Source organism: Ictalurus furcatus, chromosome 3, assembly GCF_023375685.1.
Source record: "Ictalurus furcatus strain D&B chromosome 3, Billie_1.0, whole genome shotgun sequence".
Classification (NCBI taxonomy): domain Eukaryota; kingdom Metazoa; phylum Chordata; class Actinopteri; order Siluriformes; family Ictaluridae; genus Ictalurus; species Ictalurus furcatus.
In genome coordinates, this window is record NC_071257.1 from 33,810,092 (window position 1) to 33,826,180 (window position 16,089).

The window sequence follows — 16,089 nt, forward strand, 5'->3', positions numbered from 1 at the left end:
ACCTTTCTGTACCACTATGCCACTCTGCAGAAAACATTCATAACTCAAACTGCCATTCTGATATATCAAAAAATTTCCAGATTTAGTGAACACACGTGTCGTCTTTTCACTCTGAGTTAATCTGAGGTTGGATCTAATTCAACTGAAACGTTCATGACTTGACAAGTCCACCAGAGGGCAGTACACTGACAAAACGATCAGCATTGACATTAAAACCACCTGCCTAATATTGTGTAGGTCCCCCTTGTGCCACCAAAACAGCTCGGACCCGTCGAGGCACGGACTCCACAAGACCTCTGAAGGTGTGCTGTGGGATCTGGCGCCAATACGTTAGCAGCAGATACTTTAAGTTCTGTAAGTTGGGCGGTGGGGCCTCCATGGATAGGACTTGTTCATCCAGTACATCCCACAGATGCTTATCAGAGCCAGCATGAACTTTTTCAGCAATTTGTGCTACAGTAGCTCTTCTGTCGGATTGGAACAAACGGGCTAGCCTTCGCACCCCACTTGCATCAATGAGTCTTGGGCGCCCATGTCCCTGTCACCGGTTCACCGGTTGTCCTTCCTTGGACCACTTTTGGTATGTACTGACCATTGCATACCGGGAACAACCCTCAAGACCTGCTGTTTTGGAAGCGCTCTGACCCAGTCGTCAAGCCAATTTGGCCCTTGTAAAAGTCGCTCAGATTCTTACAGTACGCTCGCCCATTTTTCCTGTGTCCAACACGTCAACTTCGAGAACTGACTGTTCACTTGCTGCCTAATAAATAAATACATCCCACCCCTCGACAGGTGCCGCTGTAACGAGATAATCACCTGTCAGTGGATTTAATGTTATGGCTTTTCAGTGTATACTTCACATTTGATAGAAAATCAAAGTCAAATAGATCAGAAATCAATTGTGATGATGCAGTTGAAACCACCAGTAAGTCATTAGCATTTCTCTTTCAAACAGATCCACATGTATCTACTCATGGATACATAGCTGTGTGTAGACAATCCTGAGCAAACCGATATAATAATATCCGTGTGCTCAGTTCCGTATCCGTGTGTGTTTAGCCGTGAGATTACGTGGCGCATACTCATTCACTCACTCACTCACTCACCAACTTTTGCCTGCAGCAGTAAAACAGCTCCTGCTCTGGATTCACGATTCACGACTCGCTTGAATGAGTCGATTCTTTCGAACAAACGCGATTAAGTGAATCGAACTACGTGCGATGCGTTTGGCGTGATCACTCAGAGCTTTATCCAGAACCAGAGCTTGATGTATCTCATTAGCTCATTTATAAAGCCTGAAATATATCGAATTAAGAGAGCTGGAGTGAGGAGAGAGCTCAAAAATGTTCATCCTAACCCTTTCAGGCTGTCTGTTTGTCCATATAAATAAATAAATAAAAGAAATAAAACCTCATTTTGTGCTATTCCTTGCAGTTGAAGTGGCTTTAATAGTTCACAGTGCTTCTTAACACATTGCAACTCTCGTGTAAGTCAAAGAAGTGGAAGCGGGGGGGAAAAAAGTCAAACCATGCACTACAAATTATATTTCTTCAATCACATATTATGCGTTTGACTATGTAGAACCTGGATATTTTACACAGTAGCAACAATCACTTAATCACTGACAAAAAAAAAAGGTCCACAGGATGTCCTCTAAATGTCCTCTACGAAAGTCCCCCGAACGTCCATGTGTAGGGTCCCCTTGACGTCCTACGGACATTCGCAGGACGTCCAGCGGCCATTCGGGACACTTAGGGGACTTTCGCTGAAATGAACACATTCAGTAGTGTTATGATTTGATATCCTCTGACGTCCTCGGAACGTCCGCCAGTCAACGTTATAAACCGGACCTAAGTGGACGTTCGCAACGTCCGGGTGACGTCCCCTGTTTGCCGGGATATAGGCGCTAAACAGAAATTACCCTAAACTAAATACAACACAGTCGCTCATGTTATTGAACCGCACCAAAACAGCCTCTGTACAGGAAAGACTGCTAATCTTAAAACCTACAATGTTCCCTCTAAGTTAGTGTACTCCATTGCTGCGTTCACGAATATGACAATTGGAAATCGCAGTTATAGACTGTCATCGAAAAAGTTCCCAATGCTCAACACATTTTTGGCGTTTTTTTGTTTGTTTGTTTGTTTACGTGCACGAGCCCGGTGTTAGTAGTACGCTGAATATCGGAGAATTCCCACTTTGAAAATATCCAACGTGAAAATTACACGATTCGAGACGAAGTCTGAGTTGAGAGGACAAAAGTGTTACAGTGGGTTGCGTCACAGCCCGACAGTTCAAGGGTCCCTGATTCGATCCTGAGCTCAGGTTCCTGTCTGTTTGGTGTTTCACATGTTCTCCCATGTACGTGTGGGTTTCCTCTAAATAGGTGTAAATGCCCTCGTGTGTGTGGTCTCCTATGATGGAATGCCTCAGACGCCCTCATCCAGAACGCCTTAAAGAACAGGGGTACGACGATCCATCGATATGGATCGATATATTGATCAAATAACCAACGATCCGATGTATCGCCGCAATGCGTAAACGTCGATGTATGTACAATTTTTACGCTGGGCTTTTATTTAGGACACTCTAATTCCAGTCATGTCCCCACGGTTACGTTTAAGGTCATCACGGGTCCTTATTTGCATTAAAATATGTAGCATATCAACGAATACATCCTGATACTGGTTCACTAGGGCAGAGGTTCCCAAACTTTTCCAGGGCAAGGCCCCCCAAATGGCATTAACATTTGACCGAGGCCCCCCTTTTGCAAGATGTCTTTAAAACACATTAAAAATACAGACTTCTGAATATATCCCCCCCCCCTTTTTTTTAAATTAATAATTACCTCTTTCATCTTTACATTACATTACATTGAGAATTGATTGTGTGTGTGTGGTTGTCTGAGAGTGAGAATCATGTTTTTATTTATTTTTCCACACCAAATTGTTGAGGCCCCCCGGGCGCCCCCTGGCGGCCCCCAAGGGGGCTGCGGCCTCCACTTTGAAAACCACTGCACTAGGTCACTGATTAAGAATGCCATCAGTCTAAAAACTCTGTTGGGGAGGTAATATAGTAAGAAAAGCACACAGACAAAACTTTATTTTTTTTTTTAATTAAAGTGCTAATTTAACTACTTCAGGAAGAGGTAGGTCTTTAGCCGTCGTTTGAAGACCTCGGGTGACTCAGCATCTAGGGGAAGTTCATTCCACCACCAAGGTGCCAGAACAGAGAAGAGTCTTGATGGATGTCTTCCTTATACCCTGAGAGATGGTGGGACTAGTCGAGCGGTGCTAGATGATCAGAGAGTATGTGGTGCAGTGCAGGGTGTGATAAGTGATTTGAGGTAAGTGGGTGGTCCGTTTTTATCTTTGTAGGCAAGTATCAGTGTTTTAAATCTGATGCAGCAGCTACAGTAAGCCAGTGGAGGGAGAGAAGCGATGGGGTGGTGTAGGAGAACTCAGCAAGGTTGAATACAAGTCGCGCAGCTGCATTCTGAATCAGATGCAGAGGTCGAATGGCGCTCAGAGGCAGAGTTGCAGTAGTCCAGTCTCCAAATGACAAGGGACTGAACAAGCGCCTGAGTGGCCTGTGTGGATAGAAATGGAAAAATCCTTCTGATATTGTAAAGGAGAAATCAGCATGAGCGTGTCAGATTAGTAATGTTAGAGGAAAAGGACAACTGATTGTCCATGGATACCCCAGTGACCGAATGTGAGATCCGAGAGCTGTCCAGGGAGATCACAAGATCCTGACGCACATATGCTAATATATTCATTTAACAGAAACTCTAGTTGATTTTAGGTGGATCTACAGGGACTGTTTTTTGCTGTACACCATCAGGCAGTTAACATGTTCACATGCACATTACATAAGGCCTAATCTTGAACCTTAACATCCCAAAACAACCCCCCAGAAGCATCCCTGATTCTGATTTGCAGTAATTTCATATATCATACTGAAATCTGTGACAATATGTCCTCATTCAGATCGGAATTAATAACATCCATGGCTCAGAACATAAGCACATAAAGTACATGGATGTATTGTTTGTGAATCGTTTGTTCTGAATGACTCGTTCAAACAAAGAACCGATTCGCTCGCGACTCTCTCTCTCTCTCGCAATAAAGGGAAGCGTGGAAGAATCACGAAGGGCTAGCACTGAGCATTAAGCTAGCTCTGGGTGGTTTAGGACTTTGTATATGATTGTGGCAACACCACAGCTTGCACAATGAGGCTAAAAATCGGATTTATCCTCCGGAGTTTATTAGTAATCGGCACATTTTTGGGGCTGGTGTTGCTCTGGTCCTCTCTGTCTCCAAAACCGGGGGATGAAACCCCCTTCGGCAAATTCGTGAGTGTTTTATTCACTTATTCTCTTCAGTTTGATCATATATTCATTCTTTTATTTATAATACACTCGGCAGCCATTTGCATTTTGCCCGTTTAGCTAGCAAAACGTCAACATGCTAATAAGCTAACCTGGTGTCGTTGTCATGGAGATAGCTGTTTTTAGCTAGCCGTGAAATACGAATAACAAGATGACTGTTGAACAAAAAAAAAAGTAACAGCTAATGTATATTAATGCTAAACACGCGTTTGAACAATCCCGTACGTTATATTTTGTATTACAGTTATATTCTCTAGATAAATATGCAATTTATTAGCTAAACAAGCTAAGCTAAGAGGCATCATCCAGGAGCCAGTCAACCCGGAAGTGTGTTCTCTTACTATAGGGAAGAGAATAAAACAACAACAGAGAATAAAAAAATGTTCTCTTCTATAATTTAGGTATCATTTATCTAAATTAGTGTTCTAAGACCTTGCCTTTTAAAACAAACAAACAAAAAAACCCAACTTGTGATAACTTTGTGCTCCACATCAACCAGAACTTAAATCCATTCATTCATTGATCCATTCATCCATAGGAACACTCTCTGGGTAGTCTCTGTATAACACACACACACATCTGAGCCATTTAGATCCAGCAGTCATGCTAATACTGACGTGTTTATTGCGAGTTTGGAGGAAACCGGAGAACCCTGAGGAAACCCGAGAAACTCCACACCGCTCAGGACGGTGTTCGGTTTCGTCCATCCTGTACGACTCGATTAACCGGGAGATTTCCATCATCTTATTTTAGACATCTTAAATGCCTTTTTTTTTAAATAAAAGAAATGTATTTATTCCCCTAGCGTAATATTAATTAATGATTAGTTCAGCAGTAAGGTGTTGAGGAATAAGACGCTGACCCTGCTCTGTGTGTGTGTGCGCGCGCGCGCGCGTGTGTGCGCGCGCGCGCGCGTGTGTGCGTGCTATCAGTAAGGCGGCGTCATCAAGTGGCACGGTATTGTCAACACGGCGTTAATCATATCTCAGAAAGCTGTGTAACCTGGTTAATCATATTCCAATCTTTCTTTATCACAGTTCAGACTGACTGCTTACAGGTATATACTGTATCTCTCACAGACAAACACACACACACGCCTCAGACAAGAAAATTAATGCAAAGATCAATCAGTCAATCAAAGAAATTTTCATTCCTCTTCTGATGTATCAAATCAGTCTCTGATGTTATTTCCTTTATTTGTTTTTAGGGGAGAATTAATCTGTTAGTCTGTTATGTAATATCATGGCGTTTCTCTTAATCTGGCACTAATGTAGAAGATATATATAAAATCATTACTTCATATACTTAATAAACTTTTTGTACTTTATTATTTACAACACGTTTACTTTACACACGTTCACATTCACGCTCTATACGTTTACTCCGCCGCTGTGTGACGCTGTTCCCCCTGATCGCTATATTTGCTCAATATGTATTTCTGTTTTCTTTTCTTCTTTTCCCTGTGATTACATTAGAGAGCCTGAGGTTTGTTTCCTGCTTGGTTTCGGTTTGAAAAGGAAATCAGTTTACGGTTCATCCAGAGGTGCGGGAGAAAATCATTCATTCACACTCGGTGATCGTTTTCGAGTCACCGGTGCATCTACGTGCATGTTTTTGAGAGAATCTTTTCCTGGAGTTTCTTTAAATCATTCATGAGCATTTGTGCTTCTGTTTCTACAGGTACAGCCGTTTCTACTCCTAGACAGGCTTTATTTATTAAAATTTTTTAAAATCTGTGAATTAGTCTATTAATTATAGGACAGGGTTTACTTAGAGTAACGTCCTAACAACGTTTTATTTCATTTTAATTATACACCGTGTATTTTAATCATGCACGGTATAACATTGAAACCACCGAGAGGTGAAGGGAATAATGTTGATTATCTCGTTACGACGGCACCTGTCGAGGGGTGGGTGAGTGGGGGGGGTGTTTATTTATCAGGCAGCAAGTGAACAGTCAGTTCTCGAAGTTGACGTTTTGGAAGCAGGAAAAATGGGCAGGCGTAAGAGCTAGTGTAGCACACCTTTCTATCAGAGCCAGCGTGAACTTTTTCAGCAGCTCTTCTGTGAGGTCGGACTAGACGCGTTAGATTTCCATTTCCATTTGCATTTGTTTATTTAGCAGACGCTTTTATCCAAAGCGACTTACAAATGAGGAAATACAAACAAAGCGAGATATCAAGCGGAGAACGGTACAAGTAGCGCTACTATGCAACATTTATAATTCAGTTCTAGAGAAGCAAAGTTGAGGTGTAAGAGCGAGAGTCATTTTTTTAATTAATTAATTAATTTATTTATTTATTTTTAAATATAGAAAGGATAATGTAGGGTTGGTGTTTTAGGGTTTAGTTAAGAAGATGTGGGTCTTTAGCTGTTTTTTTGAAGATAGTGAGAGATTCTGTGGCTTGACGTTGGAAGGTTGGGATTGAGGTTGGAAGTTCATTCCACCACTGAGGGAAGGTTAGTGTGAAGGTTCTGGAAGCCACGCTGAGTAGGTACTACTAAGCGTCGGTCGTTAACCAATCGCAGGTTGCGTGTGGGAATGTAAACTTCAAGGAGAGAGTTGAGGTTGGAGGTGCTGTTCCAGACAGGGTCTTGTACGTGAGCATCAAGGCCTTGAATTTGATACGGGCGGCTACAGGAAGTCGATGGAGGGGAGATGAAGAGGGGTGTGACATGGGTTGTGTTGGGCTGGTTGAAGACCAGGCATGATGCTGCATTCTGAATCAACGTTCAGATGATGAACTAGTTCGAACTAGTTCAGTTCAAAATTAACTGAAAATATTCAGTTTAGTTTATCAGATGGTAAATTAATGTGTCATGGCTCACACTGTCTTCCTAAATTCTGTCATAATTGACCAGCCCAAGTTTTCTCATGCCTACTTGTGTGTTATATTGTGGCATGAGAAAACTTAATAAATGTGAAAGTGCAATAAAAAATATGTCGTCACTAAAATCAGTTCATAAACGTGATAAATAATCGAGATCTCAATATTGATCAGTATAATCGGGATTATCATTTTGGCCATAATCGTGCAGCCCTTATATATCATATGGAGATATCCCAATATGTTACTCAAATTTACAAATGTATCTACACCTCTAATTTAGTTCACTCTGCAAAAACCATTAGTAATGACTTCAGATTATTCTGTGATGAAGAAATAAAACTGGAAGAAATTAAGCACTGTATTTTTTGCTTATTGTATATAAAGAGTCTGTAGAAAAAGGAGAATTGCCGGACTCGTTAAGGCAAGGTGTCATTACGTTAATTCCAAAACCGAATAAAAATATTCTTCACTGATTAGTCTTTTAAATAATGATGCTAAAGTGTTTGCCCATTTACAGCTGGGGAAACATTAAAGTCCATAAATAAAGTTATGTGTAATAAAGTGGAATGATATGGGGGAAAAAAGTATTGAACACGCTAAGAAAAAGCAGTCCTCCAAGTCAAGTTAAGGCGAGGAACCAGCTGAAATCCGTAAGTAATTATACCCTATCTGTACAAATTAATATCAGCTGGGTTAGTAAACTGATGGTCAATAAAAAGGCTTTTCGTTACCGAGGTGTCACACAAGAAACATCTCACGATGGGTGAAAGCAAAGAGCTCTCCCAAGACCTTCACAACCTCATTGTTGCAAAACATATTGATGGAATCGGATTCAGACGTATTTCAAAACTTCTGAATCCTCTAGTAAGCACCGTCGGGGCCATTATCCGCAAGTGGAAGCAACATCTCTCCTTCATCAACCGGCCATGCAGAGGAGCTCCTCACAAGACCGGGGAGTCAGAAGAAAAGTCAGAAGAGTAGCCCAAGAGCTAAGGACCACCCGGAAAGAGCTCCAGAAACACTCGGAGGTAGCAGGTGCCATCGTCACAGAGAAAACAATAGGCAATGCACTCCACTGCTCACGCTCACCCCGCAAGACTCCATTACTAAAGAAAAGGCATGTCGAAGCTCGTTTAAAGTTTGTTACGACTCATTTGGACAAGACTATGAAATACTGTGAGAGTGTAGTCTGGTCAGATGAGAGCAAAATTGAACTTTTTCGCTGTCATACTACACACCATGTTTGGAGAAGAAATAGCACTGCACATCACCCTAAAAACACTATTCCAACAGTGAAGTTTGGAGGTGGAAGCATCATGGTGTGGAGCTGTTTTTCATCACATGGTACTATCAGACTTCATATAATTGAAGGAACGATGAATGGAACCCTTTACCGGAAGATTCTTGAGAAGAATCTGCTGCCATCCACCAGGATGATGATGATGATGATGAGACGTGGGTGGAGCTTCCAGCAGGACAACGAAACTCTCAATTGGTTTCAGAGAAAAAAACTCGAGGCATTAGAATGGCCCAGTCAGTCACCTGACTGGATTCAAATTGAACAAGATTTAAAGACAATATGTTTAGAAGAACGGGTCAAAATCACACCTGAATACTCGGCCCATTCATTTCTTCATACAGGAAGCGACCCGAAGACGTCATTACAAACAAAGGCTTCTCCACTAAGAATTAAATACATTTTCAGTTAGCGTGTTCAATGTTTTTTTTTTCCTCGTGTCATTCCACTTTATTACACATAACTTTATTTATGGACTTTAATGTTGTGAATTCTTTATACGATGATATGAGGCATGATCGCAGAGGTTGAAAACCTTTGCCCTAGAGGATATGATTTGGAATAACAGACATTTTATACAAACACCAATATTTAATATATGGTTCGATAATAACATTGTATTAGTCAATCAGTTAATGCAGTGGTTTTCAAAGTGGGGGCCGCCAGGGGACACCCGGAGGGCCACAACAATTTGGTGTGAAAAATAAATAAATACATGATTCTCACTCTCAAACAACCACACACACACAATCAATTCCTAATGTCATGTAATGTAAAGATGAAAGAGGTTATTATTAATTAAAAAAAAAAGGGGGTATATTCAGAAGTCTGTATTTTTAATGTGTTTTAAAGACATCTTGCAAAAGGGGGGCCTCGGTCAAATGTTAATGCCATTTGGGGAGCCTTGCCCTCGAAACGTTTGGGAACCACTGAGTTAATGAACAGTGATTGAGGTTTGTTATCATACACAGAATTTCTTAACAAGTTTAAAATCCCAATTAAACCTAAAGAATTTGCAATTGTAATGGATTCTATACCTAGAAAGGTACGGTTTCTTCTTAAGAATGACTGTAGTGAAAACACTAACCTTGATTGTATAAAAAAAAACCAAAAAAACAACATTTTTATTGGGAACTCTAACATCTTAAAAGATACTGTTTCAAATGATTGTGTTAGAAACGTAATAAACAATGTTACATATCCCCCCCCAGCTAGATTTTTTTGAAGATTGAACTTGGTGTAATGCTTGGAGATCAGCTGATAAATTCTTTCTCAATAACCAAATAAAGGAAGTTTCATGTAAAATAACGCATGGCAGTTATCGTGAGAGACATGCATTGGAACGTTTCAAATTGAGTATGGATTACTCGTGTGTAATCATGAAAAAGAAACCATTTTCATCGTTTCTTTCATTGCATTTGCACACAGATGTTTTGGGCTGATGTTGAACATTTTATTAAAAGGAAACATAATATAGTTGTAATGATACAGTGATACAGATATAATGATACATTTCTAAACACATTGATTCAACCCCCACTGCAAATCAGGTTTATTGTCAAAATTAATAGACTTTCAGATGTTTTTCAGCTGGATGTATAAATTTTATATAGTTTATATATATTGTTTTTTTTTTTTTTTTTTTATTAAAGATGTATGTTGTGTAATCATTCTGCCCCAGAAAAAAGAAAAGTTCATTGAAATTATTGAAAGCCCCATGTGTAAACTTCAGACCGCGACTGTATCCGTCGAGAGATTTTTAATTTTTAATTAACATTTTATCTTTCAAAATATCAAATGATTTGAACAGTTTCTTCAAGCTTATGAGATTTTACTATTCTTAGTTGAAGCATTTAGCTCGCTTTCCACCTACAATCCCCAGAGGATCATGACGAATATTGTCTGAACTTCTTACTGAGAGAAAGTACATCTCATCAGTATGTTATGGGAAAGCTTCCTGTTCAGATCTAGAGCTAGACCAAATCCAACCTTGAAGGAGCTGTATGTATTTGTGTGTGTGTGTTATAATGTCATCATCTTTGTTCACTGTGACGACGCTCTCCCTTAATTTCCAGGAAGCAAGAGACGCCCCGAACCCCGTCCCGAACCTTCCGAACGACGGCGGGGATCAGTTCAAGGCCGTGGTGCCTTGGCCTCACGTAGAAGGAGTGGAGGTAGACCTGGAGGCCATCAGGCAGAGGAACGGAGGAGACAAGCCCAACCTGAAGCTCAGACCTCAGGACCAGCAGAACATCATTCAGAAGCAGTACGTCACGTTTAAACCCCACACTAATATCTACTCGGACCCGGTTCTGCGCAGAGGGAGCCCGGGCAACTTCGAGCCCAAAGAGCCGGAGCCTCCAGGAGTCCCCGGAGGGCCGGGAGAGAGCAGCAAGCCGTTCGTTCTGGGACCCGAATATAAAGACTCGGTGCAGGACAGCATTAAGGAGTTCGGATTCAACATGGTGGCCAGCGACATGATCTCACTGGACAGGAGCATCAGTGACTTACGGCATGAAGAGTGAGTATCAGAGTGCGTTTCAAATGAAGACACACCCCCCCCCCCCTCAAATCTGTTCCCTTGTTCATATGTCTTAACAGCACTGTAATGCTGTATGTCTCAATATGAGTTGTGAGATACCTGACCAGAAGATATGCATTTTTTAAAATGCCTAGATGCAGTCAAAGTAACTCAAGGAGCATCTTCTTCTTCTTCTTCTTCTTCTTCTTCTTCTTCTTCTTCTTCTATGCACAAATTCTTCTTTTTCTTCTCACAAATTCTTCTTTTTTACATTTGCATACTTCTGGGGTTCAGTGTGGCTAGAATAATGCAGCTGTTTTTTTATTTATTTATTTTTAAAGTGCCACCACCCCCACCATGTTTTTTCCCCCCTCTATAAAAGATACATTAAAAAAAATTACGCTTTTTCAAAAAAAAACCCAAAAGTGCTACACGATGCCTTGTGCTCGCAAATTACGCGCCAAACAGCAAGAAGATTTACATCGTTTTGAATAAGTCACACAAGCCGCTCTCTTGTTTTTCCGCCTCTAAAGCTACAAAGAAAGGCAAACAAACTCCTCATGAGCAGACTTGGTTTTCTCTGCATTATTGGTGATCATAAATCTAATCTAGAGAGCAAGCCAGGCTAGTTAGCAAATATCGGCTTTGAGTTAGAGCGTTGTTACAGGTACGGTGAGCAAATCTTTCGAAACGCCTCCTCATATAGCGTTAGAAGAGTGCCCGAGCGTGTGCTATGCCCAGGTGAGACAGGAAAGGCAGGTATTTCCACCTGAGCAGGGCTGGTGACATTCCCGGTCACTCCTGAGCAAACAGCTTTAATCTTAAACAAGTCCAATCACTAAAACCGGGTGTTCTCAAACTGCTCCATAAGCTGTGATGTAAGCACCTCGGCCGACGGAAGACTTTCCCCTGATCGTTCGTTCTGTCTGCGCACTTCAGAGTTTTGTGGGCGTCGCTATATGCAAATGAGCTTTGCTTTGCCTTTCTGAAACTTTCATGAGTCTGAAGGAAAATTTTACTTCGGCATTTCTAACATTACTAAAAGATTGATAAAGTAAGGCCTTGTGGTAAATTTTATGCAACCATTAATTTTATATATATATGTATATATTTATAAACACTTTGTCCACGTATACGTTCTTCATAATGAATAGCAACTCGAATTGTGTCCGATGTAACGTCCACTGGATTGTGTACTGGAGTTATCCAGTAAAGCTCCGTCTCATTGAGTTTGCATTTATGGAGCTTTTGAACTGCGGCTGAGCGCTCACGCCATTTGTAGACGTTAAACCACACCTTGTTTTCAAACGAACATGATTTTGCATGATGCCATTGCTTGCAGGCGTGAAAACGATGAGCGGGTCAGTAAGCACAGTGTCACTGCTCAGATTCTGACCCTTAATATACCTGGTTCTATAAATCCCTCTTTATCGGCTTCTTTATAATGAATCTCTCTCTCTCTCGATTTTCTTGGGAATATCGGGAATATTTGACTAATTACATTCCTAACGCAGTAGACAAGGACTGAAGAGACGAAAATGAGCGATCGCCTGTTTTGTAGCACTTTTGGAAGATATACCACAACGTTGTGCTGATTATACAATAAATAAAAGTGCCTCCAAATATCGCGGCGTTAGCATGATTTTGCGTTCATTTCTGCGTTCGTAACATCGTGAAATCCTGGACTGGTTTTGGGTCGCAGCGTGCTTTACACTGAATGCAAATAAGTTGTTTATATATTTGTATAATCATTTATTTAGAAGTGGTTTATTATTTCATTTCTGATCAGTGAGTGAAAGGGTTGTCAGCTCTACATCTGTGGCCTTGGTTGGGACGGGCATATACTTTCTCTTCCTCTCTCTCGCTCCCCCTCCCCCACCCCCACCCCCAATCAGTCTCGGGTACAGATAGCGCTTTCCTCAGAGCGTGTTGCATAACGCAGAAGTCTGTTTGACCTCCACACCCTCATGATAAAAATGTTTCTCAGTAAACCTCACTGTTTACCTGCTCCATGTACGTGGCAAGTGCCTCAGGTTGTGTGCACTCAAGGTGGCGTGTTGCAGTGTGTACGTACACTACGGTCCGTTCGGCAGTGATCATGACCGTGACTGTAAATATTATTACAACGTATTCATAAATATTAAAGTAAATAAAAAATCCAAAATGAACCCAAAAGTACCACTCCAAGTGAATAAAAATAGAGGCACAGAAAAGGAATCAAAAAGCATTTCAAATAACACAACAAAATTTGCCAGCGATAGGTATTTCGCCTCTAGAGGCCGCTGTCGCACAGCGGACCCTTCTCAGACGCTCCCGCGGCGATTACCGCTCATCAGTGCCGATTTAATCGGCGAAATCGGCTGACCTCTACTGCTGATAGCGGTGCAGTGGGATTTAGCCCAGGCGTCATCTCTTTCTAAAGAGAGCTGTAACTCGGTTTCGTATAGCCGCATTGCATTCTGGGAATCAAACGTTTGCACTAACGTCTCCACTGGTTCTAGGCTGTTAGCGTGACGAACACCGGTGGAAAGAAGCTGTTGCTCATTTGTGTAAAGGAGACACCTGTATGGTAACCCTTGTGGAATTTTTATTTATTTTTTCTTTAGTAACCGTAACAATGTAACCATTGTAACTACGCAAGCACTTGGAATGTCCCCTTGTGACATGTGAAAGTGCAGCACACAACTGCTCCCAGGAATTCTCACAGGAATTCTCACAGGAATAAGGAAAAACAAGCAATTGGCACATCACAAATATTTCCGTGTAGACATATGTAATGTGTGTTTTTTTGTTTTTTTTTTGGATGAAGGTTTGATTTAAATATACCATTGAGAGCAGGAGTCTGATGTTCACATGCTTTCTGTCAGTCATAGTCTCAATACACACACACACACACACACACACACACACACACACACACACACTTATTTCTTTCTTCCTTTCTTTCATTTTTAACTGTGTTTTCAAAAGATTGAAGGAGTGACTGGGGTGTGCTTTCCTGAGCAGGTTTTTCATGTTGCTCGGCTCCAGGCGTGTAAAAGGGCATGAGACACAAACTGACCCGGCGAGTTCTGTCCTGTTCCTCGTAGCGCGATTTATGTACCAGTTCAAACACCCATCAGTTCCTCCCAAGCATCCTACGCGGCAGTACGGGAGATGACGTGTGAGAGCAGCGAGTTGTGGCAGCATGTTTATCTCACACCAAGAGGTCAGATCTGCAGAAGAAAGCAGCAGGGTGCACATGGAGGCAGGCCAGGTCGAAAACAAAGCTGCTCTGTGCTTAATGGGGCTTGCTTGCTTTCTTTCTTTCTTTCTTTCTTTCTTTCTTTCCTTTCATCACAATGCTAAAGATGTGAGTTTGCGTATGAGGCCCTGAGAACTAGATCACATTGTGTTTTCTTTTCGAACACATCATTAACGTGTCTAATTTTAGATTTCTCCATTTTCTTTTTTTTTTTCTTTCTTTTTTCCCCTCCCTCAGACGATCACCATGATAGGTATACGCCACGGGTCAAAAGTTTGTGGACACTCGACTGAAATGTTCCCCATGATCTTAAAATTCTTTTGATCTGAAGGTGTATGATTAAATGTGTGAAATCGGTGTCGTACACAAAAATATAATCGTGCCGACGTATTCGTTCCTTTCGTTAGGAAACTAACATTTTATTTACACAAATATATATATATTTTTAAGCGGACGACTCGGAGGGAAATATTTCCGAAAAGCAGCCGAGAAGAGTCCGGCGTAGGTGTGAACTCCTTTAATACTGTTTAAAAAGCATCTCGGGGAAATTCCTCAAGAAATCGGGTGCCAAGAATACGTTTCTGGAAATTCTAGACAGAAAGCGTGTCTACTTTGAAGATGCTAAAATACTAAATTATTTTGGATTTTTTTTTATCACAACATAATTCCTATAGTTCCATTTGTGTTACTCCAGAGTTTTGATGAGTTTTCAGAGCTTTATTATTATTATTATTATTATAAAATGTGGAAATAAAAATAATGAACGAGTGTCTAAACTTTTGACCGGTAGTGTACTCCTGTTCCAATCATAAAAACACTTCATTAACGAGGATGATAAATAAATAAATAATTCACCTCGCCAGAAGGTGGTGCTGTTTGCCAAAATTCCTTCATTCAGTCCTGGATTGCGTCAGACGTTTTACTCTAATACACGACCAATCAAATGGCTTTAATCACCTGACGCTGGTTTATGTAGGTACATCATTACTAATTAATGAAATAAGAAATTTCCAGTTTTTTACCAAATATGATCAATCAATTATATATATAATATGTTCTGACATGCCTTACATTCGGGACAGTCCTTTTCTCAGGAGCGTGCATATTCAGCCCAAAAAACGCCGTCTACTGAGGACGCTTCTGATTGGAACACAACTTTGTATGTAGTGTGTATATAGAAGTGATGTATATTGTAGGCTTTGTTGACACTAGGTATTTTTTTTGTCCTCCAGCGACATGTGATCCCGTTATATATAAGGTAGTGTGCGCAAAAACTATGACCCTGTTTGCATTTAGAAGATATACACATTCAAATTTATACACTCTCGTTCTCTCTCTCTCTCTCTCTCTCTCTCTCTCTCTCTCTCTCTCTCGCGCTCTCTCTCTCTCTACCACTGATAGGGATCAGCAATTTTGGTGACTTCATTCTGCACTTCAGCTTCTCGTCAGAATTTCTGTCCAATCAAACGCTCTCTAGATTCTGAAGTGTCCCGCCCCCCCGTTCTTATAAAAATCACCTTCCTGAAGTTGCCGCTGTTGAGCGAGAGAAATCGTATCCACAAGCACGTGTCGTAAACGTGTCTGACTGTTCGAACCCGCCCGTTTTATTCAGTTTTCCATTCACTTACATTGTTAAATTGAAAAAAATTTTTTTATCTTTGTCAATTACAGCTTATCCCAGGCTGTGAGGTAAGGTGAACGTTATTGGCTGTTTTTAAAAAAAGGAGGGGGGGGGCACTCGATATGTCCCGCCCTGACTTCCTGTTTCAGTGCGTGTGTCAAGGCACTTCACTGGTAATACAGTTG

General features: G+C 41.1%; 1 protein-coding gene across 2 annotated transcripts in view; it reads left to right on the forward strand.

Moving 5' to 3' along the window:
- The first annotated feature begins 4,120 nt into the window (after nt 1-4,120).
- galnt7 (UDP-N-acetyl-alpha-D-galactosamine: polypeptide N-acetylgalactosaminyltransferase 7) overlaps nt 4,121-16,089 on the forward strand; it is a 35,991-nt gene continuing 24,022 nt past the window's right edge. For both annotated transcript variants that reach the window (XM_053622121.1, XM_053622120.1), the window contains exons 1-2: nt 4,121-4,354; nt 10,594-11,039. In XM_053622121.1, coding sequence (XP_053478096.1) covers nt 4,232-4,354; nt 10,594-11,039 — 569 coding nt within the window. In that variant the 5' untranslated portion in view covers nt 4,121-4,231. The remainder of the gene's footprint in view (nt 4,355-10,593; nt 11,040-16,089) is intronic.